The sequence below is a fragment of the Schistocerca serialis genome, chromosome 2 (assembly GCF_023864345.2).
Source record: "Schistocerca serialis cubense isolate TAMUIC-IGC-003099 chromosome 2, iqSchSeri2.2, whole genome shotgun sequence".
NCBI classification, from domain to species: Eukaryota; Metazoa; Arthropoda; class Insecta; order Orthoptera; family Acrididae; genus Schistocerca; species Schistocerca serialis.
In genome coordinates this window covers 1067095446-1067120509 of record NC_064639.1, presented here as the reverse complement: position 1 = coordinate 1067120509, position 25064 = coordinate 1067095446, and the positions used below count along the sequence as shown (strand labels likewise).

The 25064-nt window shown below is 44.0% G+C and overlaps 1 protein-coding gene across 1 annotated transcript in view; it reads right to left on the bottom strand.

Moving 5' to 3' along the window:
- The window catches only part of LOC126456628 (chaoptin-like), a 176992-nt gene that overhangs the window by 30594 nt on the left and 121334 nt on the right, over positions 1–25064 (bottom strand). Inside the window, exons 7-8 of the mRNA XM_050092371.1 lie at positions 19551–19970; positions 6354–7229 (exon numbers count right to left, since the gene is read on the bottom strand). Of these exons, the coding sequence (XP_049948328.1) occupies positions 6354–7229; positions 19551–19970 (1296 nt within the window). The remainder of the gene's footprint in view (positions 1–6353; positions 7230–19550; positions 19971–25064) is intronic.

The window sequence follows — 25064 nt, the reverse complement described above, 5'->3', positions numbered from 1 at the left end:
CAGGTTTTTGGCCGTGGAAAGTGATTCTTGTACCGCTGAAGCGGTCGGCCGTGTCTGTTGTGTGGAGAACGTCATGAGCGCCGCCGCGTAAGTCACGGGTAGAATAGTCTTCGCCGCTGGTGGTGCAACGTCCTTCGGTGGGAGTTGTGTGATCCGACGCTGGAGGCACTCGGAACGAAGGTGTCCTTCTTTGCCGCATCCGGAGCACGTCTTCGGCTGACCGTCATAAATAACTATGGCCCGGCATCCTCCTATCTGTAGACAGGATGGAACGTGTCGTTGGAGATCTATGCGCACTTGGCGTACTCCATCGAGTACTGGATACGTCTTAAACTGGGTCCATTTTTCAGCCACGTGTTCGTGTACCGTGCCGTAGGGGCGGAGCGCCGCTACAACTTCTGCCGCCGGGAGTTCAATTGGAAGTTCGAATATGCGTATAGTCCGCAGTCCCATTGCGGCATGGCCGACCTCGACGTTGCCAACATTGCCATCTGCGTGGCAGAAGCGGAGTTCTTGTTTCATCTCACGAAGCACCTTGTCGCATGTAGTTTCGTTTATGAGCTTTACATAGACCGTGCTACTGACGATCGAAATGTGAATGCCGACAATGTCGGCAGCCGGGATCTTGGTTTCCTCTTTTAAAAAGCGTTCGACTTCGAGCGCCTTTGGTCGAGTAAAGTCGTTCCGAAACGTGAATTTCAAGGTTGATCTTCTGTATTGGTTTGCCATGGTCTTGTAGTGCTACGGCGTCACGTTAGTGTCGGCCGAAGAAAGTAAACAAGGCGCGCGGGCCCTCTCTGGCAGCGGAGAGCACACACCGCACGTCTGCTTCGCTCGCCTGCGAGAGCCGCACTGCAATCCCTAGGCCATGGGTATCGCTGTCGTATCACATCTCAAAAATGTGTGTTTCAAATCCCAATTCGGACACAGTTTTATGCTAATAATTCTGCTACAGAGTGAAAGTGCTGTATCACACTGAGGTATCTTAAGAAAACAGAGTTGCTGTAAGATGTCTCTCTATATATTCCCTTGGCTTTCGGGATCGCATACACTTGTAGTTTGTAGTTCAATATTTGTTTTGCTATCTTCCTTCTGGAATCCCATCGATATATTTCCGCCGTTATACTCTCATTTGTTCTATTAATTTATTGAATAAATTTTTAACTTGGCTCTCATGGCTTCTTTTGTATCTTATCCATGAGAGTGGTGCTTTTCATATGCCTCATAAATCTCATTTCAGTGGTTTGTATACACGTTTAGTCTTGGGTTGTTATCCTCGACTCTGCGATATATATCAAAATTGATTTACTCATTACTTTATGAAATATTATTTTAGTTTCTGACCCACACCATCAGCTGTTGTGTTTATTCTAACATAATTCATCAGATACTTATGAACATTATTTTTAATGTAGTTTAAAATCGGTAGCTTACGCAACAAAGTAAGAAGTTAGAATGTGAAACCAAAATTTGGTAATCTCTACTGGGACGATTCCACTAGAATTTTAAGGCATTAGGAGTACTTGACGTAGCACGCATTGCTCAGACTCATGGCTGCACTCGATTTTGGTAGTTATAAAGCGAGCACTTCATTCAAATTGTGTCATGTGGTCATAGCATGAATCTTGCGCTCAACGACGAAAATAAGTTGTTGAACGTGGATGAGGGTGTGTTTGCGAGCAGTTACACACATCGATGTCTACCTGGTCAGTCCAAGAAGTTTTGAGACTGGATAAATAAAAAATAAAGAGAAGTTAAAAAGTTGGTTTTAATGCTTCTTATGTTCTACGTAGACTCTCCCCACTTAAGTACAACGCACCGAAAGTTCATACAACAATGTGAAACTATCACAAAAGACGTTCTTTAGGATGTTGTTCAACTCGAGCGTAACATTGGTTTGAATTTGCTGACGATGTCACAAAGCGATGACCGTTCAGGTGGACTTCTGCACTTTGTCATCCTGCGGTCGGTCTCTCTTGATAAACTCAGTTCTCGTCTCCTGTGATTTTTTTTTCAGAAAAGAATTTTCCTTGTCTTGCGTTGCTATCATGTTGCGGAAGACGACCACATTCACCGTTTTTGCTCTGAAGTCAACGTGTGAAGAAATATCTTTGCACACACTTTTCTCTTCTTCAAACAATTCTTGGGAATGTCTTGAACACTAAATTTCGATGTGTTCAGTTCGTTGCTGCTGTACATTTTGCGACAAATAACGTTGACACAACATGGCTGTATGTCCTCTCTCAACACTGCCTGCTGACAGCCGACTGGTGAAATGTAAATCTGTTGTTTACAGTCGTTACTCGAAGCTGCCCTCGTAATTAGTGCTCTCATGTCACGTATAAGCCAGTTAAAAACCAATTTCGGAATTTTTTGGATGAATAGTGTATATGATGCTTGCTGGGTATCAGCATTATCCGTACGTGTATTTATTCCTGTTATTTCATCTCCTCCTTCCCCCTCTCTCTGACCATCTCATCCTCTCTCTCTCTCTCTCTTCCTACCTGCTTCACGCCACTCACTGTCCATCTCCACCTGCCTCACTCTCTGTCCATACGCTCCTCACCCCTCTTTCTGTCAGTTTGCTCCTCCTCTCTGTTCATCTCCTCCACCTTTCATATCCAACTCCACCTCACTCCTGTGTCTGTCCATCTCCTCCTCTCTCCTTTCTCAATCCACCTCCTCTCCCCTGTCTCTGTGAGTCCCCTCCTCTTCCCAATGTCTGGCCGTCTATTCCTGCCTCCTATCTGTGTACATCTTCTCCTTTTCTCTCCCTCTTAGTCAATCTCCTCTTTCCCTCTTCTCATCCACGCTACCACCCCCATGCCGATAGGAAGTTACTGGTTCTTATCCCCATAGTATTTCTTTCCAGACAGTAAGTATTGTGTGTAAAATGTTTGGTTCAAATCGATACAGGGTTTTAGGAGGAGTTTTGTTCCTCAAGTTATGCCACATATGATTCACTTATGTTTAACACACTTCACACATATTTCATCTGTATCTCTAGGAATTTAGACCAATAGATTGGTTTTCACGCAACTCAATGCTTATGAACTACCTTCTGGACTATGTGTCGCACAACGATACAATTTTCCAAATTCATCCAGTGGCACACGTGGATACTGTCTGCATGAATTGTTGCGATTACAGTTAGTAGCAAAGGGGTACTCTGTTAGTACTCTGTTATAATGTCATATGTAATGTGGCCGTTTCTCATGCATATCAGTGTTCATGACATCATATTTTCTTAACTGTGTACTGTACAATGAAAGATTTTCGAAGAACATTCAGTGGTGTATGTGGACAACGTCTGTAAAATATGTTGCAAACACTAAAGAACTCTTAAATTAAAAGTTCATACCTGATGCTACAGTTTTACTGCATGAACAGCGAAAACGTTGTAAGCAATAAACAATTTTTCTCTCTCTACTTTGTGGAGGCTGTGAGCAAGAAAATGTCTGGTAAAGGCTTCAAATTGTGTAGAAGGTAGGTTGCAAGTCACTAAGTGCTCTCATTCTCCAACACCAGATGAATATATTCTCGTTGTATATGCACGTCGTGAGCTACGCTTCTTTTCACCCCCGCCACCATTCCTTTGGCACATAGGTGGCTCTTACCCTCACTGTGTTCCATTCCAGACAGTAAGAGATATTGATACCTCAATTGGTTGAAGTTGATCTGGTGTCTCAGAAGGCTGTGTGGAAAGTAATGAACGTTCAATAGTGAAATGGAATCCACAGTGAAAATCAAATGACGTTTTCCACAGATGTGTTGAGCAGTTTCTCTGTGACGGCTATAGATAACGTCATGTCACCCTTGTCAGTTCTGAGTTCACAGTGAGCGCGTATAGGTGCCTGGGAAATACTGTTTCCCGCCAAATATGGGTGCCTGCCGTGACGTTTCGCCTGATTTCCTGCTACCCCACATGTGGAAATGGTTCAAATGGCTCTGAGCACTGTGCGACTTAACTTCCGAGGTTATCAGTCACCTAGAACTAATTAAACCTAACTAACCTAAGGACATCACACACATCCATGCCCGAGGCCGGATTCGAACCAGCGACCGTAGCGGTCGCTCCGTTCCAGACTGTAGCGCCCTGAACCGCACGGCCACTTCGGTCGGCTCATGTGTAAATGTCATGCATTTTTTCCTCGTGTCTGTTCTCGGTCACACACGGCACTGGTAATGAGGACGCTCCTGCAAATGGTGTCCAAGTAGCTGAACATAACCATTTCCAGTTGACTGAGATGGATCCAGTCCATTCCGTGTAAACACAGCCCACACCATTATGTAGTCACCACCAGCTTACACAGTGCTTGTCGACAACTTGTGTCCAAGGCTTCGTAGGGTCTGCGCCACAGTCGAACGCTGCCATCAGCTCTTACCAGCTGAAATTTTTCTGGCCAGGCCATAGTTTTCCAATAGTACAAGGTACAACCGATATGGCCACGAGTCCAGAGAGGTGCTTTAGTCTACTTGCCTCAGTCGTATACAGCCATACCTCTTTAACGCCAAATTACGCAGCATTATCCTAACAGCTACGTTCGTCGTACGTTCCACATTGATTTATGCTGTTATCTGATGCAGTGTTGCTTGTCTTTTAGAACTGACAACCCTAAGCAAACGCCGCTGCTCTCGGTCGATAAGTAAAGGCCATCGGCAACTGCGTTGTCTGTGGTAAGAGGTAAGCCGAAATTCTCGGCACACTCTTCATTCAGTGGATCTCATAATGCTGAATTCCTTCAATATATCTGTAATGGAAATGTCCTATGTGTCTAGCTCCAACTACCATTCCGAGTTCAAAGTCTGTCAATTCTCATCACGTGGCCATAGTCACGTATGAAACTTTTCACATGAATCACCTGAGTACAAATCACAGCAATGCACTGACATTTTTTACTTTGCGTAGGCGATACTACCACCATCTGCACACGTGAATATGGCTATCCTATGAGATTTGTCACCTCAGAGAACAGTACAGTACACCAATCCTGTGGATCAGTCATGTGTTCAGTAAGTCTATAACGTTCCCTTTTACAGCTGATGTTTTATGTAAGTAACTCTGTCAAATGAACCACAAGGTGCAAGTGTTCTTCAGTGAAACGGAAACAGAAATTTGGAGGTAAAGTAAAGAACTTAACTAGACTTAACAAAGAGGTCATTTTGAATAGTTCGTCTAAGAAACAATTCCATATGGGATGCTGGTATTTTCTGTTGCTGTGTGTCCCCATTATCGTTGACCTGTCTGCATTAAATATGGTGATAACCTTTCGTTACAACGCAAATGACTCCACAAAACGTGATGCTAACGTAAGTGGCTTTCTTTCCCATTCGATTAGCTGATGGTATGAGGAAATAATGACTGTCCATATGCATCTGTATGTATCCAAAGCTCTCTTGTATTTTTCGCATATTGCCTATATCATGTATGGGATGCAGGTACCAGCATTGTTGCACTGACTTTCTCGAATACTAAACACTTTTATTCATCCACCTATATTATTGAATGACACCATTGTTGTGCGTGTGCTGCCGCGTGTTTATTTCACGTCAAAGTGCAGGATGTGTTTAAACTTTGTGTCCATTTCTATCTGTCTCCACGGGAATTACGTCAGTGTCATAACCTCATACAGTACATCAGAGCGGAAATAATTGGCCTCAGTGGAGGTGCAATGGTAGTGTTCACCAATAATGTTTACTCTCGTCCATACATAGGAGATACAATAGAGTATCATACAGAGATTCCCGTTTACATTTCCTGACCGTCTGTGTGAAAACTTGATTTTAAAGACTTTCTATGACCCTAGGAAGACGACTTTCAATACCTTGTATGTACTCTGTCATTCCGAATGCTGAAGCAGAACTGTGGAATTGTTCAGATTTAACTTCCTTTACAGACAGTGTAAGACCACAGAAGCCGCGAAAGAATGAAATATGAAGTCTAAATTTTGAACTATGCCAAAGATATTTATGGTAGTGGACGATATAAAGCCCACTCTTAGCAGAGAAGGGAAGAATGGGTAGCACAAAGACGTCACTTAATATCAACAGAAGATTAACATTTTGTGTGTGTGTTCCTGCTGTTATGAATAAAATGGTTCAAATGGCTCTAAGCACTATGGGACTTAACATTTGAGGTCATCAGTCCCCTAGACTTAGAACTAAGCAAACCTAACTAATCTAAGGACATCACACAAATCCACGCCAGAGGCAGGATTCGAACCTGCGATCGTAGCAGCCGCGTGGTTTCTGACTGAAGGGCCTAGAATTAAATCAGGAAGATTATTCACTCTCACAAGTGACACAGAGACAATGAAAATATAAAATATACATAATAACAGCACAGTACTGACCTTTATTGGATTCCTTGTAAGGTCTAATTCTCGCAGAAGAGGTGTCATGGGCCAAATGTGAGCAGGTACGTTTCCTAACCGGTTGCCAGAGAGAGTCAGGTACCGCAACCGAGAGAGGTCTCTGGACGATGTGGAATCTAAATGCGCATTCCCGTCACCATCGCCGATAAGGTTGTCACTGAGGTTTAGACGCACCAGATGAGGTAGGGGAAGAGGCGGAAACAGTCTGAGTCCCGTGTTGGCGAGGCTGAGAGTGTGCAGTCGTTGCACATAATGAAACAGTTCCTTGAAGTTCGCACGTAACGGGTTGCCCGAAAGGTCCAAGTCCGACAGGCCATCCACACTGGAGAAAACGTTGTCCGGGAGGATGGTGAGCTTGTTGTGGGCGATGTGCAGCTGAAGCAAGTGCGGCGTCTCGAGGAACATGCTGCTGTCCAGGTGCTCCAGCTGGTTGTGCGACAGCTGCAGGCGGCGCAGAGTGGCGCCGACCTCGGCCAGGGAACTGCCGGGCATCACGACCAGCTGGTTGTGGGACAGGTCCAGTCGCTCCAGCTGAGTGTCCCGGAAGGCGTCGCGCGGAACCGACCGGATGTGGTTGTGCGACAGGTCGAGCACTCGAAGGCGCGGCAGCCCGTGGAACTGGCGCGGCTGCAGCGTCTCCACGTGGTTGTGCGACAGGTCCAGCAGCTGCAGCGAGCCGCCGGCCCCGGCGAACGCCTGCGCGCGCAGCGAGACGATGCCGTTGTGCGGCAGCGACAGCTCCTCCAGGTGCGGCAGGGGGCCCAGGGCGCGCGCCTCCAGCCGCGACAGTCGGTTGTAGCCCAGGTGCAGGCGCCGCAGTGAGCCCGACAGCCGGCGCAGGAAGTTCACCGGGATCTGCGGCAGAAGAAAGGTAAGGTAATGTGGCCTGTGAGCAGGGACCAAGGAAAGAACGACGTTTCGGTTGGATGGAGACACCCTGTGATAGTTTCCTACCAAAATAATTTATTTTCTGATACAATCACACAAATTTCATACTGTCGAGTGGTACTTAAGATAGGTAAATAAATTAGTGAAATCAATGTGAAGTGAAGTAGAAATTAGAAAATAAATGAGAAACTTAGTTTAGTTTAGAAGAATTACACACTGCCAAACAGCGGGCAGAGCAGCAGTGACGGAAGAGCCAATGACCATGAAGTCAGCACATTGAGGAGAAGCCATCGCCCTCCCCACATAAGTGGACGCTGTCGAATCAGCCGTCAGGGCATCACCCGGCCGGGTTACGTGTTTCTCAGTTGTCACATGTGATCAAATGCCCTCGCCTACATTCCAAGAGCTGTCGATTCAGCCATCAGAGCATCGCCCGACCGGCTCACATGTTTCTCAACTGTCACATGTGATCAAAGGCCCTCGCCTACATTCCAAGAGCCAACGACCGACGTTAAGAAGATTCTTCGAGAAGCTTTTCAACTTGACAGAAGAGGCAATGACCTTGAAGCTGTTCACCTCCAGTGAACTGAAGTGCATAAATACGCGAGACGCAGTGGGCCCGAGAGGAGTAGTTTTCAGTTCACTTTCGGTGCTGAAGACCGTCATGCAGGAAGAGACTACATCGTACACAGAATCACCAAGTCCGCCGCTGTAATGGAATAGCAAGCAGCAGCCTCGCTGCCAGAAGACAGAAGTTATAAGGTATTTGAAGGCTGATTTTTACGTATCCGGGTGACTCGTGAGGACGGGAAGGAGACGGCCTCACATCAGCAGTCACCTGTGAGCTGGGGATGACTGGCAATCTGGAGCCCGTTGTTCGATTCCGGGACGCTGGCCTTCTCCCGCCGCGCCGCTCCGCTGGCCGACTCACAACACTTGTCACACGCGGCCTCATAGAGAAGAGAAACCCTGGGATGCCACGTCCAAGGTATCACCATCCGATTCACGACTTCGTTCTCAATAATGAAACGGGCCACAGCACGATGCGCGTCTCCAGTGAACTGGGCGAAACGGCGACACGAGATACACACCGCCAGGCGTAATTGCCGCAGCAGAAGGCTTCGCAAACAACACAGCTGCCGCTCTCCCAGCCAGAACACTCCAGTAAGGAAACCGTTGTACAAAACTTTCAATAAAAGTTATCTTATGTAAAAATGCTGTTTCATTCTACCCCATACCCGAGCCAAGGAAGAACCCACCCTGCCCACATGTCGTTAAGAGAGAAAAAGTAATTTATTTAGTGTTTTTCATCCTGACATAATGCTTTAGAATCAAATGCCCTTTGCAGTAATGCTCATCCTGCCAATTGAGTAGCATCACAAGGAGAAAACCCAGTTACAATACGAAGTGGCCGATTTCGGCCGTTACGGGCCATCCTCAGATCTACAGGACAAATAAGTCTAGAAGTCACAATAAAACACAGTCAAATGTTACGCCTTAAAAAAGCATGCCAGGGTTAAGTCCCACCATTGTGACAACCATATTGTCAATGAATATGCGGGAGGAGCATCACTAAGAGGTCGCTCCCTGGTTATAAATTTCCTTAAGTTTTGTGACTGTTGATAATTATTAAAGAAAGTTTTTGTATTTTGTTACAGGATCCATGAGAATAGCTTGAGCGTCCGTGGCATCTTCTCATGGTGAACGATGTGACGGTACGTCACATAAATGGGCATTTGGAGAAAGGGAAAGGAAGTTTTTGTTATGAGACGTGTGAATTATAAATTATTTCAAGACTGTGTACGTGTGCGCGATGTATAACAAATAGTAAAGAACGTAAGTTATTATTATCAAAACACAAATATCGATGTAATGAACAAAACACTGTTTTTTTGCTATAATCTCTGTGTTACATAGGCCATGAAGATCAGAGGCAATGCTTTGAATAAAGTAGCTCTCCTGTTTTGTTTCGTCTAGCGGTAGGCCGCCATTGTAGTGCTGTCTGCTAATTAATAAGTTTTGTCCGTATTTCTGAAAAATATAATAGAAATTGTTATTAGAAAGTGTGACTTAGTTGTCACCTCTCATGATCGCAATCATTAATTATAATTAACAAAGTTTTTACAGTTCTTAGTGCAGGGAGCTCATCTCCCCTAGCAGGGTTTAGTCAGCCATTACGCTGACGATTCATGTTATTAAATGTGAATGCGGGAGACTTCTCAATTTTGATATTTCATTAATTTTGAAGTTAAAATTAATTTCAGTTACCAAAATTCACAGCACTGAATGAGTTCAGTATATTTCATTTTGGCCGCCTAACGACGTTCTCTCCAGTTTTGCCTTGCAAATACTGAACAAGAAATATTGAAAATCAATACATTCCGCAATATCTCAGTTAATCTTTATGTAATTTGGTACATAAATAACCAGTAGCCCCTTGACCCATATTAATAATTACAGTTTGCGTAAGAATAAGCATATTTTCTTTTCTAAATAGCAGCGCTCACGTAAACTATTTATTAGAAGGCGTTGAGTCGCGCGTTGTGTTTTAAAAAAAATATTATATCGTACGTACTTCGGGGTAGCCGATGTGCGTACGAGTGTTATCGCGGTATAAGTTAATTAAAAGTCTCATGCTAGCCCACAATATTTAAAGCCACCCCAACCAAAAGTCATAAAAATATAAAATTATAAAAATAAAAATATACACTTATACCGTGATAACGAGGAGATGGCAGCAAGGTTGATTTTTACAACTGCACACCCTGGTAGCGTCGCAGTTTCAAGTATGGCCTTGTTAACCGATGATGGCGGGGTGTTAACGCCCCTCATGCCATTCTTGACGCTGAAATTATTACGGATTGTCATACAAAGCTGATGACAGTTGGGTCAGTTGTGGATAAACCATGTGGAGGACGACATCTGATGGCGCGATCTCCAGAGGAAGTAGCAGCAGTGAAGAACATATTCCTGATCAGTGCTGGCAAATCAACACTCCAGGCAGCTCTTGAGAGTGGAATCACCAGGCTTACGTTGCGTATAGTGTTAAACAAGGACCTTATCTGGAAACCCTCGAAACCCCATTACATTCATCAGTTATTTTTGGAGGACTGTGAAAAGCGAATTGAATGTGGGGAAATTATGCTGTCATAGCATACTGATTGGCCAGATTTTTTCAAGATCGTTGTTTGGAGTGATGAGGCGGTGTTTCATATAGGGGGAGGCGTCAATCGACACAGCTGCCATTATTGAGCAGAAACAAATGCAGGAACGTCAATCGGAAAACTACAAAGTAGACAGTAACTGACAGTCTGTTGTGGAATGACCACAGAACCTCTCATTGTCCCTTCATACTGGGAGAAAGTAGGAGTACCGACCGGTACCGCCAAATGCTGAAAGAATGCGTGTGACCACTGATATCACAATGGGACAATGTTATGGATATCCTTTTTCAGCAAGACTGAGCACCGTCTCATTTTGCCTGCATCGTTCGTGACTGGCTGGACCAACACTTTCCAGGACGTTCTCTGGGAAGGCGAGCACTCAATGAATGGCCTCCGAGAAGTCTTGACTCCACCCCTTGTGACTTCTTCTTCTAGTTTGAGCCAAAGAGGAGGAGTACCAAACATACCCAAGCACTTTGGAAGAATTAGAGGAGAGGATCACAGTTGTCCTCGCATATGTATGTGTGAATTTCCAGCAGAAATGAGTTGGTGACATTCCTATACGTTTATGTCGTCTCTCACACAACGTGGAATTTTGGGTTAGGTCACTTATTCTCATGGTCCTTAGAAGTGACTACAGTTTTTCCGTATTTAAATAACCATTAATAAAAAAAGGTGGACATTTAAAAATAGAGAGCGACTTCTCAGCAACCTTGTATAATAAAACTTGTACCGTGCTGGGCTAACGACTGACTATTCATTTGCTATTGCCCCTTTTCAATAAAACAATTTTAAATAAAAATTTAAAAAAGCATACATAAATAGTTTAGCCAATAAATTATTTATGATAACCAATACAGCACCTCAGGCAACGAAAACAGCGCTAATATGTGGTACAGTGTACAGAAAACCAGCTTGGAATAGGAACCTTTTCCCGAAACGCGCATTGCAACAGATAAATGCAATGAAAATCGTGACTGACAACAGATATATGTTATTACATAAAAGTAATGGTCAAGTGCGAGCAGTACTCGGTTACTGAGCGTCCCGTACAAACTTATTTAAGTATGTATATATTTAATCCAGCTTGAGAACTGAGAATCTCAACGACTTTTACTTGTTATCGAAATCGATACTAGAAAGATATTGATGCTGGGACTTCCAAGAGCGCAACGTACTTGTAAGTCCTTTTCAGCCAGGTGTCTGGATACTTTAGGTCACATAGTGTATAAATACGTCATCCGATCCTTCCTCTGCTCTGAAAATGTTGCATGGATTTCCTCTTCTCCCTCTTTTTATCAAGCCCTTCATATCTTCGACGCGATGCGCTCCGCCTAGCCTTTCGGACCCACTTACCTTCTCCTATCCAGATCCCCCACCACAATATTTGAATTCCTGGCCCTATCTTTCCATCTCGAACACCTCCAAGTATCCTATATTACTCGAAAACTAGACACTAGCCAACCACTATTTTCTCCCCGGCTCTCTAATCGCATTACTCTGCCATGCCCCTGCCACCACATCCCCCGACACTACATCACCATCCTCTCAGCATCCTGCCTGAACGGAACTTACATTGCCTCCATTACCCAACTATGAAATCCGCTCTGATATATACCTGTCCTACCAGATATAGGAGAATCCGCTCCTCTCGTCAGGGCTCCCTTCCTCACCACTCACCTCCACCAACATCTCTCCATAAACCCTCGTCAAAACATCAGCCCACACAAACCCTATCCTAAGCAGTAGCCAAAATGGTACAAGCCCCTCATACAACTACATCTTGCAGTCTATTACACGCTTGATTTTATACATCTGTGTATATAATATAATCAATTAACAAATTAGCTATATCCTTTAACTTATGCAACTGCTAACATGTCTTTCTGTGTTAAACATTCATTTGACATTTATCTGTCAATACACATTTCAATTAATCAATTAATCAGCTTTTCATCTTTTAACTTCTGTAACTGACCATCTGCCTTTTCATTGTATAAAAAGTACGTTTTTTCTAAATGTTTTACAATCGTTTGAGTGACGAGCAGGCCACTCCCTTCTCAAATGGGGCGAGGGGCATGAAATAACAACAAAATAAAAAATTCCCCAATGTATTTAATTTTGAAATGACTTCTGTAGTTAGCTTTTATTTCCTGAATATTTTGTTAAATTGTGAACAGATTTAAACTTTCGGAATATCCGCCTTTGTAGATGAATGGTCATAACAGCTGACTGTCATGCGGGTAACCCGGTTTCGCTTTACTGTACTGCTGTGGATTTTTCGTTCGTGGGAGGACTTGAATAGAGCAGATATCTGAACGGCTAGTAGAGGTTCCGAGGCTATGAAATCCGTGAAGAACCAAGCGAGCTGTATCCTGACCACACGCCCCTCCATATCACCTCTGACGACGCCGTTGTCAGAAAATGGCACGGCAGTCCATCCCATCCGATTTGCCCGTCTATGGTCAGAATGCGGAATTTTACAGTACCTGTACCTTTTAAAATTTCAAGAGAGAGAAAGATTTTTTACTCATTTATATATTCTACTAGAAATCCGTTTGATTAATTACAAACAAATGAAAATATTGTACCGAATTTTAATTTTAAATGCCCCTCTTTCAATTACTTTGTATAATTACCTGCATGTTACACTTGCGTCAGCGATCTCTAGGATAGCATTCCATCCTAAACATAACTGGTTGAGGCATGCATGGAAATTCTGACTTACCTTATTTTTATATGGTTATGACTTCTTGCAGCGCAACAAAATGAGAGGCATAGCATGTTCATATTTTAATTTATGTCGTTTGTTTTTAATCTTTTAATGTAGTAGATAGTAATGTACTATCTTTTTCTTTTATAGCAGATTATGAAGATGGTTATTGCATAGGCAATTTTGTTCAATGGTCATTGTGATCAAAAGAATTAAATAAAAAATTACGCAAATTATATAAGGACGCTCCTAATTGTTATTTTATATCTGATTTCTTACAGACGTTGTCTTTTAGTGCGACTTTTATAAATTATTGACAGCCTCTATAAAACTAAAATGTTCCTTACCTATGTTTAATTGATACAATTACCATGAATGTTTGAATTAGAAGTGGTAATTGCCCTGAACAGCGAAAAGTGTTTTGTGAAACAGATTTTTATCTCTGGAATTAAAGTTCATTAATTGTCTCAAGCAAATAACAGGCACCACACTTTTTGTTAGTTTCATGATATAACTCGTATTAAAAGATTTGTAACTACCAGAGTATCACATGAAGTTACGGATATGGCTGTTTCATATGACACGTTCCCCAAAAATTTCTTCCACAAGACGTGTATTGTTGTTAGCAGTGTGCCCTGGAACGCCATCTAGCTGAAACCATGAACAGGTGATCCCATCTTCCTTTAACTGGCCAATGATATCTTGAATCGTTAAAAAGAAAATTTATTGTTGAAGGTTTCTTCAAATAGTTAAAGTCTAGAATTCCTGACGACATATCAATACCCTGATCATGCAATACGGCTTCAAACACAGTACGATGATCCCCTTGCCCTTATTCGTGTGATTTCTGTTTTAACGTGATCGGAGAGGTAGAACCGGGCCTCATCTGTATAACTGTTGACATCAAGAATAAAGAAGGTATTCCTCTCAATATAATATGTACATCATTTTCAGTAAGGAATTTGCGTTTGATTCACCACTTCCTTCAATTCACGCACCAGTAACCCACGATTGCAAGCCGGGTATCTTTTTCTTGTGCCAATTTAGGAAGTGATTTTGCAGGTATTTGCTCCTTAGAGTCAGTAACATCCAACAACCGATGTTAGTTTATTAGGGTTAGTCTTCCAGTTGGTTTGGCGTCTAAGACTGGGCCTGTCATTCCAGATTTCTCAATAAATCGACGACCCGCATTTCGAAGAGTACAACTGTTTCCGGCGTTATTTCAGCTAATATCTCCTGCACTAAAACTATATATATCTTACCTTATCAAAAGACATATTCAAAAAGAAAAATACTTCCCTCAGTTAAAAATAACATAATTTAAAAATAAATTGAACATCTAAATACTACATATCGCAATCAATAGCTTTCATCAACTGAACCAAAGAGTTAAATGTTGCAGAACAGTAGGATGAATTTCAAAAAATCATATATCATTGAAATAATAGTTCTCCCACCTTGGGTTTTGCCACTACAAGGGTAATCCCAAAAGTAAGGTCTTCTATTTTTTGTAAGTACATAGACCTGTTTATTTCTAAAATGGTTTACATCACTTTACAGCTTGATCATTTAGCTATTTTTCGACATAATCACCATTTCTGTCGATGCATTTTTGTAGACGCTGTGGCAGTTTTTCTATGCCCATGCTGTTCAGAAAGTTATGAACCTCTTCTTTCACCTCGTCGTCGGAGCTGAATCGCTTTCCGGCCTAATGTCCTTTTAACCTAGGGCACAGGTGATAGTCACTGGGCGCCAAGTTAGGATGGGTGGGTGATTATCTTCCAAGAAGCTGTTGCAGGAGAGCAACGATTTGCCGAGCGATGTGTGGACGAGCGTTCTCATGGAGAATGTGTACGCCCTTGCTCAACATTCCTCTTCTGCGATTCTGAATTGCCCGTTTGAGTATTTTCAGAGTCTCACAGTACCTGTCAGCCTTAATTGTGGTCCCAGTGGGCATAAAGTCGACCAACAATATCCGTTGCCAGTCCCAAAAATCGGTTGTCATGACTTTAGCGGCAGACTCTTTTTGTTTGAATTTCCACGGGTTTGGGGAAGAAGGATGCCGCCACTGGCGTGATCGTTGCTTGGTCTAAGGTGTAAAGTGGTATGCCCATGTTTCGTCACCCGTGACAGCTGAGTCCAGAAAGTTGTACCGTTCGGCTGCAAGGAGGTGAAGAAATCAGCGGGAAGTATCAACTCGTTGCCGCATGTGGTCTTCAGTCAGCATGCGTGGCACCCAACTTGCGCACACCTTCCAGTAGTTCAATGTTTCCGTTAAAATTCTGTGAGCAGTGCTTCGGGAATCCTCAGGAACCAACGTGCAGAGATCATCCAGGGTGATCTGTTGATCTTCACGCATGCTTTGCTCAACCTTCAACACTGTCTCCCGCTCCTTTGTTCGTGGTGAATTTCGTTCGACCAGCTCCAAACTCTCTACACCACTTACGAACATTTTTGTCATCCATGCATGACTCACGATACACTTCCGTCCATTGTCGCTGGATTTCAATGGGCGCAGTGCTCTTTGCGTACAAAAACCGAATAACTGCGCGCAGTTCGCACTTGGCGGTAACATTCAACGAGACCTGCATTCTCAACAGCTGCCAATCCAAGTCCGAGCGCCTCAGCGCGGCGTGCGCATGTTTACATACAGCGCTTGAATCACTCTTCATAACAGTGTGACCAACTGCCACACAAACAGAGTTCTGTACTTATAAAAAAAATAGGAGACCTTAGTTTTGGAATTACCCTCGTATATTACTTTATAGGAACCAGCTGCAGAAAGAATTGCAAAGGAACAAACTATGGTAACACTCGCGATAAGAACACGGCAAGTGCCATAACCTGATTTCCCAGCAACTTTGCTCAGAAGGAAAGCAGCCAAAATAAACGACCACGTGTCTCGGCTTATCCATAGGTACTTGATAGTTTCTGAATGAACGATTGTCAAAGTTTTCGACGGTAATTAAATACCTTTTAGCGGGCGTTAAATTCAGCCCACCTTGTCACATGAGAGCTCGAACATCTAAATACAATCAATAGCGTCCTGTATTCTAAACCCTATTAGTGTTCGTATTTATTTTATTTTCTTCATTTATTTGTCCATGTACGTAGAAGATTACTACATGAATGTTTCCTATCAAGAAAGAGGATATAAGGGCATTATATTAATCGCAATATTACGATTGCATTTCACAATATCACATGATTTATATATAACATATCTGTAAATGGTATCTTTAGGTCCCACAGTATTTTTAAATTCTCATAGTCTTATATTTCAGTACTACATAAATCCATCATTCTCATATTTAATTCTTGTGTTTGTTCTTCAGGAAGATTTGGTGCATTCTCTTGGATGACACTGATTGTAGAGGTACTCTAGAGATAGAAATACCAAAAACCACAAGTATCACACGAAGGCATATTTGTCACAGCGGAATTTCTTTGTATGAATCGCACTTGCGAAGGAAACGACGTCTGCAACGTACTGGGTGATCAAAAAGTCAGTATAAATTTGAAAACTTAACAAACAACGGAATAATGGAGATAGAGAGGTAAAAATTGACACACATGCTTGGAATGACATGGGGTTCTATTAGGACCAACAAACAAAGTTCACAAAATGTCCTACAGATGGCGCTGGACAGCAAAACTTCAGTGACTTCGCATAACAATCGTGTATAAAAGGAGCTGTAATGAGAGAGAGAATCAGATGCACCAGCAGTCGCAGCATGTTGACGTTACCTGAAAAGGCGCTTTTAGTGAAGCTGTATTATCGGAATGGGGAATATGCTAGTTCAGCGTTACGATCCTATCGCCATAGGAAGGGGATTCGAACGGGTAAAGGTCCGTTGACAAACGCAGCTGTGGTGAGAATGACTTCCAAGTTCGAAGCCACGGGTTGTTTGGACGATAGACCCCGTAGTAGCCGACCGAGCACAAGGCGTAATGCTGCTGAGACAGTTCAGGAAGAAATGGAGACTGTAGCGGGTACGCCTATGCACGGGGAAGTCAGCGCTCGTGCAGTCGCACGTCGCACCGGCATTCCATGCACTACTGTTTGGTTGGCACTGAGGCGTACCCTCCGATGCTATCCGTTCAAAATCCATCGGCATCATGAACTGTTACCTGGCGATTTAGTGAAGAAGAGGGCATTTGCGGTGTGGGCGTTTCAAAAGATGATGGAAGATGACGATTGGTTGAGTAACGTGTTGTGGACCGACGATGCTCATTTCACGCTCCGAGGGTCTGTCAACGCCCACAACTACAGAATTTGGGCTACCGAAATTCCTAGAACTGTCATGGAAACTCCACTGCACGACTAGAAAGTCACGGTATGGGTTGGATTTACCACATCTACCGTTATCGGGCCTTTTTTCTTCGCGGAAATACGTGATTCTGGTTTTGTAACTGCTACCGTGACGGGTGAAAGGTACGCCGATATGTTACAGAATCGCATCATCCCCAGCCTGGCTGATAAACACCTGCTGGAACGTACGATGTTTATGCAGGATGGCGTACCATCCCATATTGCTAGACGCGTGAAACATCTCTTGCGGGCGTCATTTGGTGATGATCGTGTGCTCAGCCGCCACTTTCGTCATGCTTGGCCTCCCAGGTCCCCACACCTCAGTCTGTGCCATTATTGGCTTTGGGGTTACCTGAAGTCGCAAGTGTATCGTGATCGACCGACATCTCTAGGGATGCTGAAAGACAACATGCGACGCCAATGCCTCACCATAACTCCGGACATGCTTTACAGTGTTGTTCACAACGTTATTCCTCGACTACAGCTATTGTTGAGGAATGATGGTGGACATATTGAGAATTTACTGTAAAGAACATCATCTTTGCTTTGTCTTACTTTGTTATGCTAATTGTTGCTATTCTGATCAGATGAAGCACCATCTGTCGGACATTTTTTGAACTTTTGTATTTTTTTGGTTCCAATAAAACCCCACGTCATTCAAAGCATGTGTGTCAATTTGTACCTCTCTATCTACATTATTCCGTGATTTATTCAGTTTTCAAATTTATACTGACTTTTTGATCAACCAGTACATTGCTGTAGATTTCAAGTGTTGACAATAATTTTGCGGCCAACCGCACATAACGCATTACATTCCCGAAAAATGAAGTTTTGAAGTGATTGTAAGTAAAGACAGAGAACTGTAATGTCACGGAAAACAGTTTCATAAAATTTTTATTCACTTACTATTCTATTTTTACTACGTTCATCCGACATAGGATTAGTTGAGGAATAAGGACAACGTCGAATAAAGTGATCTCTGGTTCCCATTCATGACAAGTGATTAAAATTACGCGAGCTTTCGGCCAAGCACTCTTTGGCCATTGTCAAGTGGATGAGTGCCAGTCGAGTGCTGATACGCCCCTTATATACACCAGCTGCCGGCCACCGTCTGTATTTGGCTTGTTACCGGCGATTTTAATTACAATGGCTTCTTTAAGAACAAAACTCCAGAAGCCGTTACTGCGAGCCACGAGGTTTCAGCAGACGGCTTATCTTGCTCGACACGGGGCCACAGAACAGAAAAAAGCGAGTTTCTTTTCTTACTCCTCGTCGGTGGTCGTGCTTGAAATCATTTCATTTATTTGATGGAAGTTATAGCCATTGTCCCTGAAGATCTTGCATAGGTGGCTCAGCCCATGTGGCAGGTTATCAGCGTCTGTTATCATTCTTGCACGATACACAAAATTTCTCGGATATTCAGCCGGGTATTGTCGTCCAAAAGGCGCGATCTTTCGGCAAGCCGACTTCTTGTCATCTTCAGGCGTCCTTGGTGTGTCACTGACCTCTGATGGAAGCCGACTTTATATAATCTCCACCCCTCTGCCGCAGCCTCCGTCTGGAGGTTGTACGTTCCTGTGCCGGCTGATGATGGCAAGGTCATTTCAATATACAATGGAAAACAACGTGTATTAGTCTTCTATGGACATGGGTGGATAAGTGAAGAACAAAAATAATTATAATAATCGGTTTCCGAATATAGTATACAAAAGTGTGATGCCAAGTCCCTAGCCACCGTGTCATTGCTTCAGCTCGATAGAAGGCACATACAGTACCTCGAAAACTTCACCCTCTCTTCCCAGAAATGGTCGAATATCTACGGATAAGCCGAGACACGTGTTCACTTATTTTGACCCCTGTTGCATTGTGCGAAGTTTCTGGGAAATTCGGTTACGGCGATTCCCGTGTTCTCATGTTATATGTATGCATTTTGTCATCGTCTGTAACCTTACTTATCCCTGTACGACCTTCACCTCTAAGATACACGTGACATAATGGATTTTTCGTACACAAGGCGACGTACATGCCTTTTAAATGGCGGGAGGCCCGCGAAAGCGCAGTCCGGAGCAGAGTGCGCCCCCCTGCGGGCAGTGGCTCACCTCAGAGAGCAGGTTATGGGAGAGGTCGAGTACCCGCACGTACATCTCCAGGTCGCTATCGGCGGCGTGCAGCGCGGCCAGCGCGTTGTACGACAGGTTGAGCGCCATATGGGTGGCGGGCGCGGTGACGTTGTGGAAGGCGGACAGCGACAGCTCCTTGAGCCGGTTGTGCTGCAGGTCGAGCCTGGAGAGCGCCGGCAGGTGGCTGAGGGCGGCGGGCGCCAGCGCCGCCAGCCGGTTGTCGGCCAGCATCAGCGTGAGCAGCGCGGGCAGCTGGCGCACCGCGCCGCCCGCCAGCGCGCGCAGCCGGTTGCCGGTCAGCACCACCGTGCGCAGCTCCGGCAGCCCCCACAGCGTGTCCTCCTCCAGCGCCTCCAGCAGGTTGTACGACAGCCGCACGTCGCGCAGGTGGGGGTGCATCTGCACGTGCAAAGCGATCGCCACATCTCCCACTTGTTTATCACAACATAAAAAATTAAAAAAAAGAGATATTCGTGTATTTCAATGTCCTTTCCCTCTACGGCTCCCACAGCCTTTCTCAAAATGATCCAAATCAAAGGGGTCTAGTCGTGTAACATAGCTGCGTCTGTCCCTCACATCTACACTACTTGGCATTAAAATTGCTACACCACGAAGATGACGTGCTACAGACGCGAAATTTAACTGACAGGAAGAAGATGCTGTAAAGCGATCTCCACATGTCCCACTTGTTTATCACAACATAAAAAATTAAGAAAAAGGTATTCGTGTATTTCGATGTCCTTTCCCTCTACGGCGCCCACAGCCTTTCCCAAAATGATCCAAATCGAAGAGGTCTAGTCGTGTAACATAGCTGTGTCTGTCTCTCACATCTACACTACTTGCCATTAGAATTTCTACACCACGAAGATGACATGCTACAGACGCGAAATTTAACCGACAGGAAGAAGATGCTGTAAAGCGATGGCAACATGTCCCACTTGCTTATCACAACATAAAAAATTGAATAAAAGCTATTCGTGTATTTCGATGTCCTTTCCCTCTACGGCTCCCACAGCCTTTCCCAAAATGATCCAAATCGAAGAGGTCTAGTCGTGTAACATAGCTGTGTCTGTCTCTCACATCTTCACTACTTGCCATTAAAATTGCTACACCACGAAGATGACGTGCTACAGACGCGAAATTTAACCGACAGGAAGAAGATGCTGTAAAGTGATCCCACATGTCCCACTTGTTTATCACAAAATAAAAAATTTAAAAACCGTATCCGTGTATTTCGATGTCCTTTCCCTCTACGGCTCCCACAGCCTTTCCAAAAATAAACCAAATCGAAGAGGCCTAGTCATGAAACATAGCTGTGTCTGTCTCTCACATCTACACTACTTGCCAATAAAATTGCTACACCACGAAGATGACGTGCTACAGACGCGAAATTTAACCGACAGGAAGAAGATGCTGTGATATGCAAATCATTAGCTTTTCAGAGCATTCACACAAGGTTGGAGCCGGTGGCGACACCTACAACGTGCTGACACGAGGAATGTTTCCAACCGATTTCTCATACAAAAACAGCAGTTGACCGGCGTTACCCGGTGAAACGTTTTTGCGATGCCTGGTGTAAGGAGGAGAAATGCGTACCATCGCGTTTCCGACTTTGATAAAGGTCGGATTGTAGCCCATCGCGATTACGGTTTATCGTATCGCACATTGCTGCTCGCGTTACTCGAGATCCAGTGACTATTAGCAGAATATGGAATCAGTGGGTTTAGGAGGGTAATACGGAACGCCGTGCTGGATCCCAACGGCCTAGTATCACTAACAATCGAGATGACAGGCCTCTTATCCCCATGGCTGTAATGGATCGTGCAGCCACATCTCGATCCCTGAGTCAACAGATGGGGCCGTTTGCAAGACATCAACAATCTGCACGAACAGTTGGACGACGTTTGCAGCAGCATGGACCATCAGCTCGGAGACCATGGCTGCGGTTACCCTTGACGCTGCATCACAGATAGGAGCGCCTGCGATGGTGTACTCAACGACGAACCTAGGTGCACGAATGGCAAAACGTCATATTTTCGGATGAATCCAGGTTCTGTTTACAGCAACATAATGGTTGCATCCGTGTTTGGTGACATCGTGGTCAACGTACATTGGAAGCGTGTATTCGTCATCGCCATACTGGTGTATTATCCGTGCGTGGTGGTATTGGGTGCCATTGGTTACACGTCTCGGTCCTGTTCGCCTTGACGGCACTTTGAACAGTGGACGTTACATTTCAGATGTTTTAGGACCCGTGGTTCTACCCTTCATTCGATCCCTGCGTAACGCTACCTTTCAGCAGGCTAATGCACAACCGCATGTTGCAGGTCCTGTACGGGCCTTTCTGGATACACAAAATGTTCGACTGCTGCCCTGGCCAGCACATTCTCCAGATATCTCACCAACTGAAAACGTCTGGTCAATGGTAGCCGAGCAACTGGCTCGTCACAATACGCCAGTCACTACTCTTGACTAACTGTGGTATCGTTTTGAAGCTGCATGGGCAGCTGTACCTGTACACGCCATCCAAGTTCCGCTTGACTCAATGTCCAGGCGTATCAAGGCCGTTATTACGGCCAGAGGTGGTTGTTATGGGTACTGATTTATCAGGTTCTATGCACCCACATTGCGTGAAAATCTAATAACGTGTCAATTCTAGTATAATATATTTGTCCAATGAATACCCGTTTATCATCTGCATTTCTTCTTGGCGTAGCAATTTTAATGGCCAGTAGTGTACATCCTTGTCTCAGCAGCAGTATTACGTCTCCTAATTTCGTTTCAGAAAAGTGGCAATGCGCACTTGGACAAGCCAGTGTTTCAGTTTCCCATCTGACCATCCAGACTTACGTTTTCTATACTTTCGATTAATTGGTTTAGACAAATGTGTACGTCCCTGTGCAGGGAAGGGGTGGATGCAGGTAGAATTCATAGTACTCCATCCATTTCACTTGTCAGTGAATTTGAAGAGCTGCTGAAATTCATACTAAACCAATACAACACACTTGGTCTGACAGGCAGCCAGCTGTGTCTCATATGTGTCCCGTATTAGGCAGAAGCAAATGTGTGTGAGTCGTCTGCAGTTGAAACTTACAAAAAATAATGGTTCACTTTCATCTACATCTACAAGGAGTTACCGAAAACCGTGTTTTGTATCTCAGCTGAAGTGGCACTTCATACGTAATATCACCACTGTTATCGCACAGTGAACCTAGTGATCGCGTCCGGCTGCTTGTGTACTTCCCATATGACCAGACTCTCTACGGATTTTTCTGCCAGATTTCGAAACAAAGTTTTTTCGTGGAAACTAGTAAAAGCGTCTCTTATTGAAGTAAAATGGCAAGGGAGCCATCGGAAGTCCCCTCACAGTATATTCCTCGATGCCAAATTGCACATACTCAAGAGGCTCTCCTGGCAAACAATGTGGGAAAATGTCGCTACAAATAGTGGACTCTTTCTAACTTTGGGAAAAAAATATGTCTGTCATCTGGGTTTCGATGTCATACAAAGAACATTCTAACGACTGGCAGAGAATGTTGACAAGACAAATTCTGGTCATGGAATTTCAACGAAATTCGCAGTTCGAAACTTTCCCCACATCGGCTGTCGCTCATAGGTCCTTAATCGAGTAGAAACCTTGAACCAAATACTTCATGACAAGATCGGTGGCGATTGTCTAGACTTCGACCATAGGGATGAGAATTGTTCGATTGCCCTAGATTCATTCCCACGTTGCGTTTGATAATGAAAGCAAGATTGAACCAAATGAGACACGATCATGGGACATGTTGATATAGAAAAAGCTTTCGACAGTGTAAAATGCTGCAAGATGTTCGAAATATCGAGAAAAAGTTTGATAAGGTAGAGGGAATATACAGTAAGTACAGTAACCAAGAGGGTACAATAAGACTCGAAGATCAAGAACGGAGTGCTCGGATTGAAAATAGTGTAAGACGGAGATGTAATCTATACATCGAAGAAGTAATGACTAAAATAAATGAAAGGTTCAAGTATGGGCTAAAAATCCGGGGTAAAGGGACATCAGTAATAAAATTCCCTGATAACATTACTATCCTGAATGAAAGTGAACATGAATCCAGGATTTGTTGAATGGAATGAACAGTCTAATGAGTACAGAACGGGGGAAGCTTACAATCAAATTGTTGCTCAAGAATTAGACGAAGCTATGGACAAGAAAACAACACAAGACGGAAAAAGCAAGGAGGACACATTTAAGCAGACCAGCACAGGCAAAAATGACATTTCAGGCCAGGAGAGGTCTATTAGTATCAATCATAGGCCTCTGTCTGATGAACAGATTTCTAAGAATGTACATTTGGAGCACAGTAGTACAGAGTGGTCCAAGAAAATGTATGCACAGTTTAAAAGTCCATAACTTGCAAACTAACTGACGGATTTGTCTCATTTTTGGTGAAAGTGTAGCTCAAAGTCCAACTTAAGGATATTACTGTAGTTGATCGAAATGGTCACCATTAACACATTAACATCCACACACAAACGATGCTGTCGAACTGCTGCACGAATTACTGACTGCAACGTGTTCAGCTGGATATTTGCACATGAATGTACGATGAATTCTCGAAGATCATCCAATGTGCGTCGCTCTTGTCGATAAACGACGTCCTTTACTATTCCCCACAGGTAAAAGTCCAGAGGAGTTAGGTCTGGGGAACGTGGTGGATACTCCACAGCACCTCAACGGCCTATCCATCTTCCTGGTAGATTTTCGTCAAGATACGCCCAAATACGATTTTGGTAGTGGGCTGGGGCACCATCTTGTTCACAGCATACTCTTCCGTCTCCATACAATTCTCGGATGGCAGGTAAAATGGATGTCTGAAGTTTCTGAAGGTACACCTCACCGGTAACTGTGCCGTCAAAGAAGAATGGCCCAATCAAGCGCCGGTAAGACAACCCACACCACACATTTACTCCTGGCAAATTTACGGCTTTGTCTACATGGACGTTCGGAGTTTCGGCGGCCCAGTATATGCAATTGTGGCGATTTACTGTCCCACTGAGTTTGAACTGTGCCTCATCAGACCACACAATCATCGTTGCGCACCATGTTAGTAAATCACTCGCAGTACTCATTCTACGACCTTGGTTGTCCTCGTTCACTGCTTGTAACAATCGTGGGTTGTAGCACTTCCACTTTTCCGTTTTCAAAATTTTCCGAACACTTGAGCGACTCACTCCAGTTTCACTGGCACGCTGTCTCACAGACTTCTCTGGTGAGCGAGTGAATTGTTGTAACACAGGACGGTAGTTAGCCGGACTTGTTACTGTTACAGGTCGTCCAGACCGTTGTCTGTGTACATCTTTAACAAATCCTTCGACTTCAAATTTGTCTCGAGTGCGACGAATCGTTAATCTTGTCGGTGGCTCTGTTTGATACTCATTTCGCCACTGCCGTTGAACCTCATTAATGTTTTCGTACTCAAAATACTACTTTAAAACTGACTTCCTTTC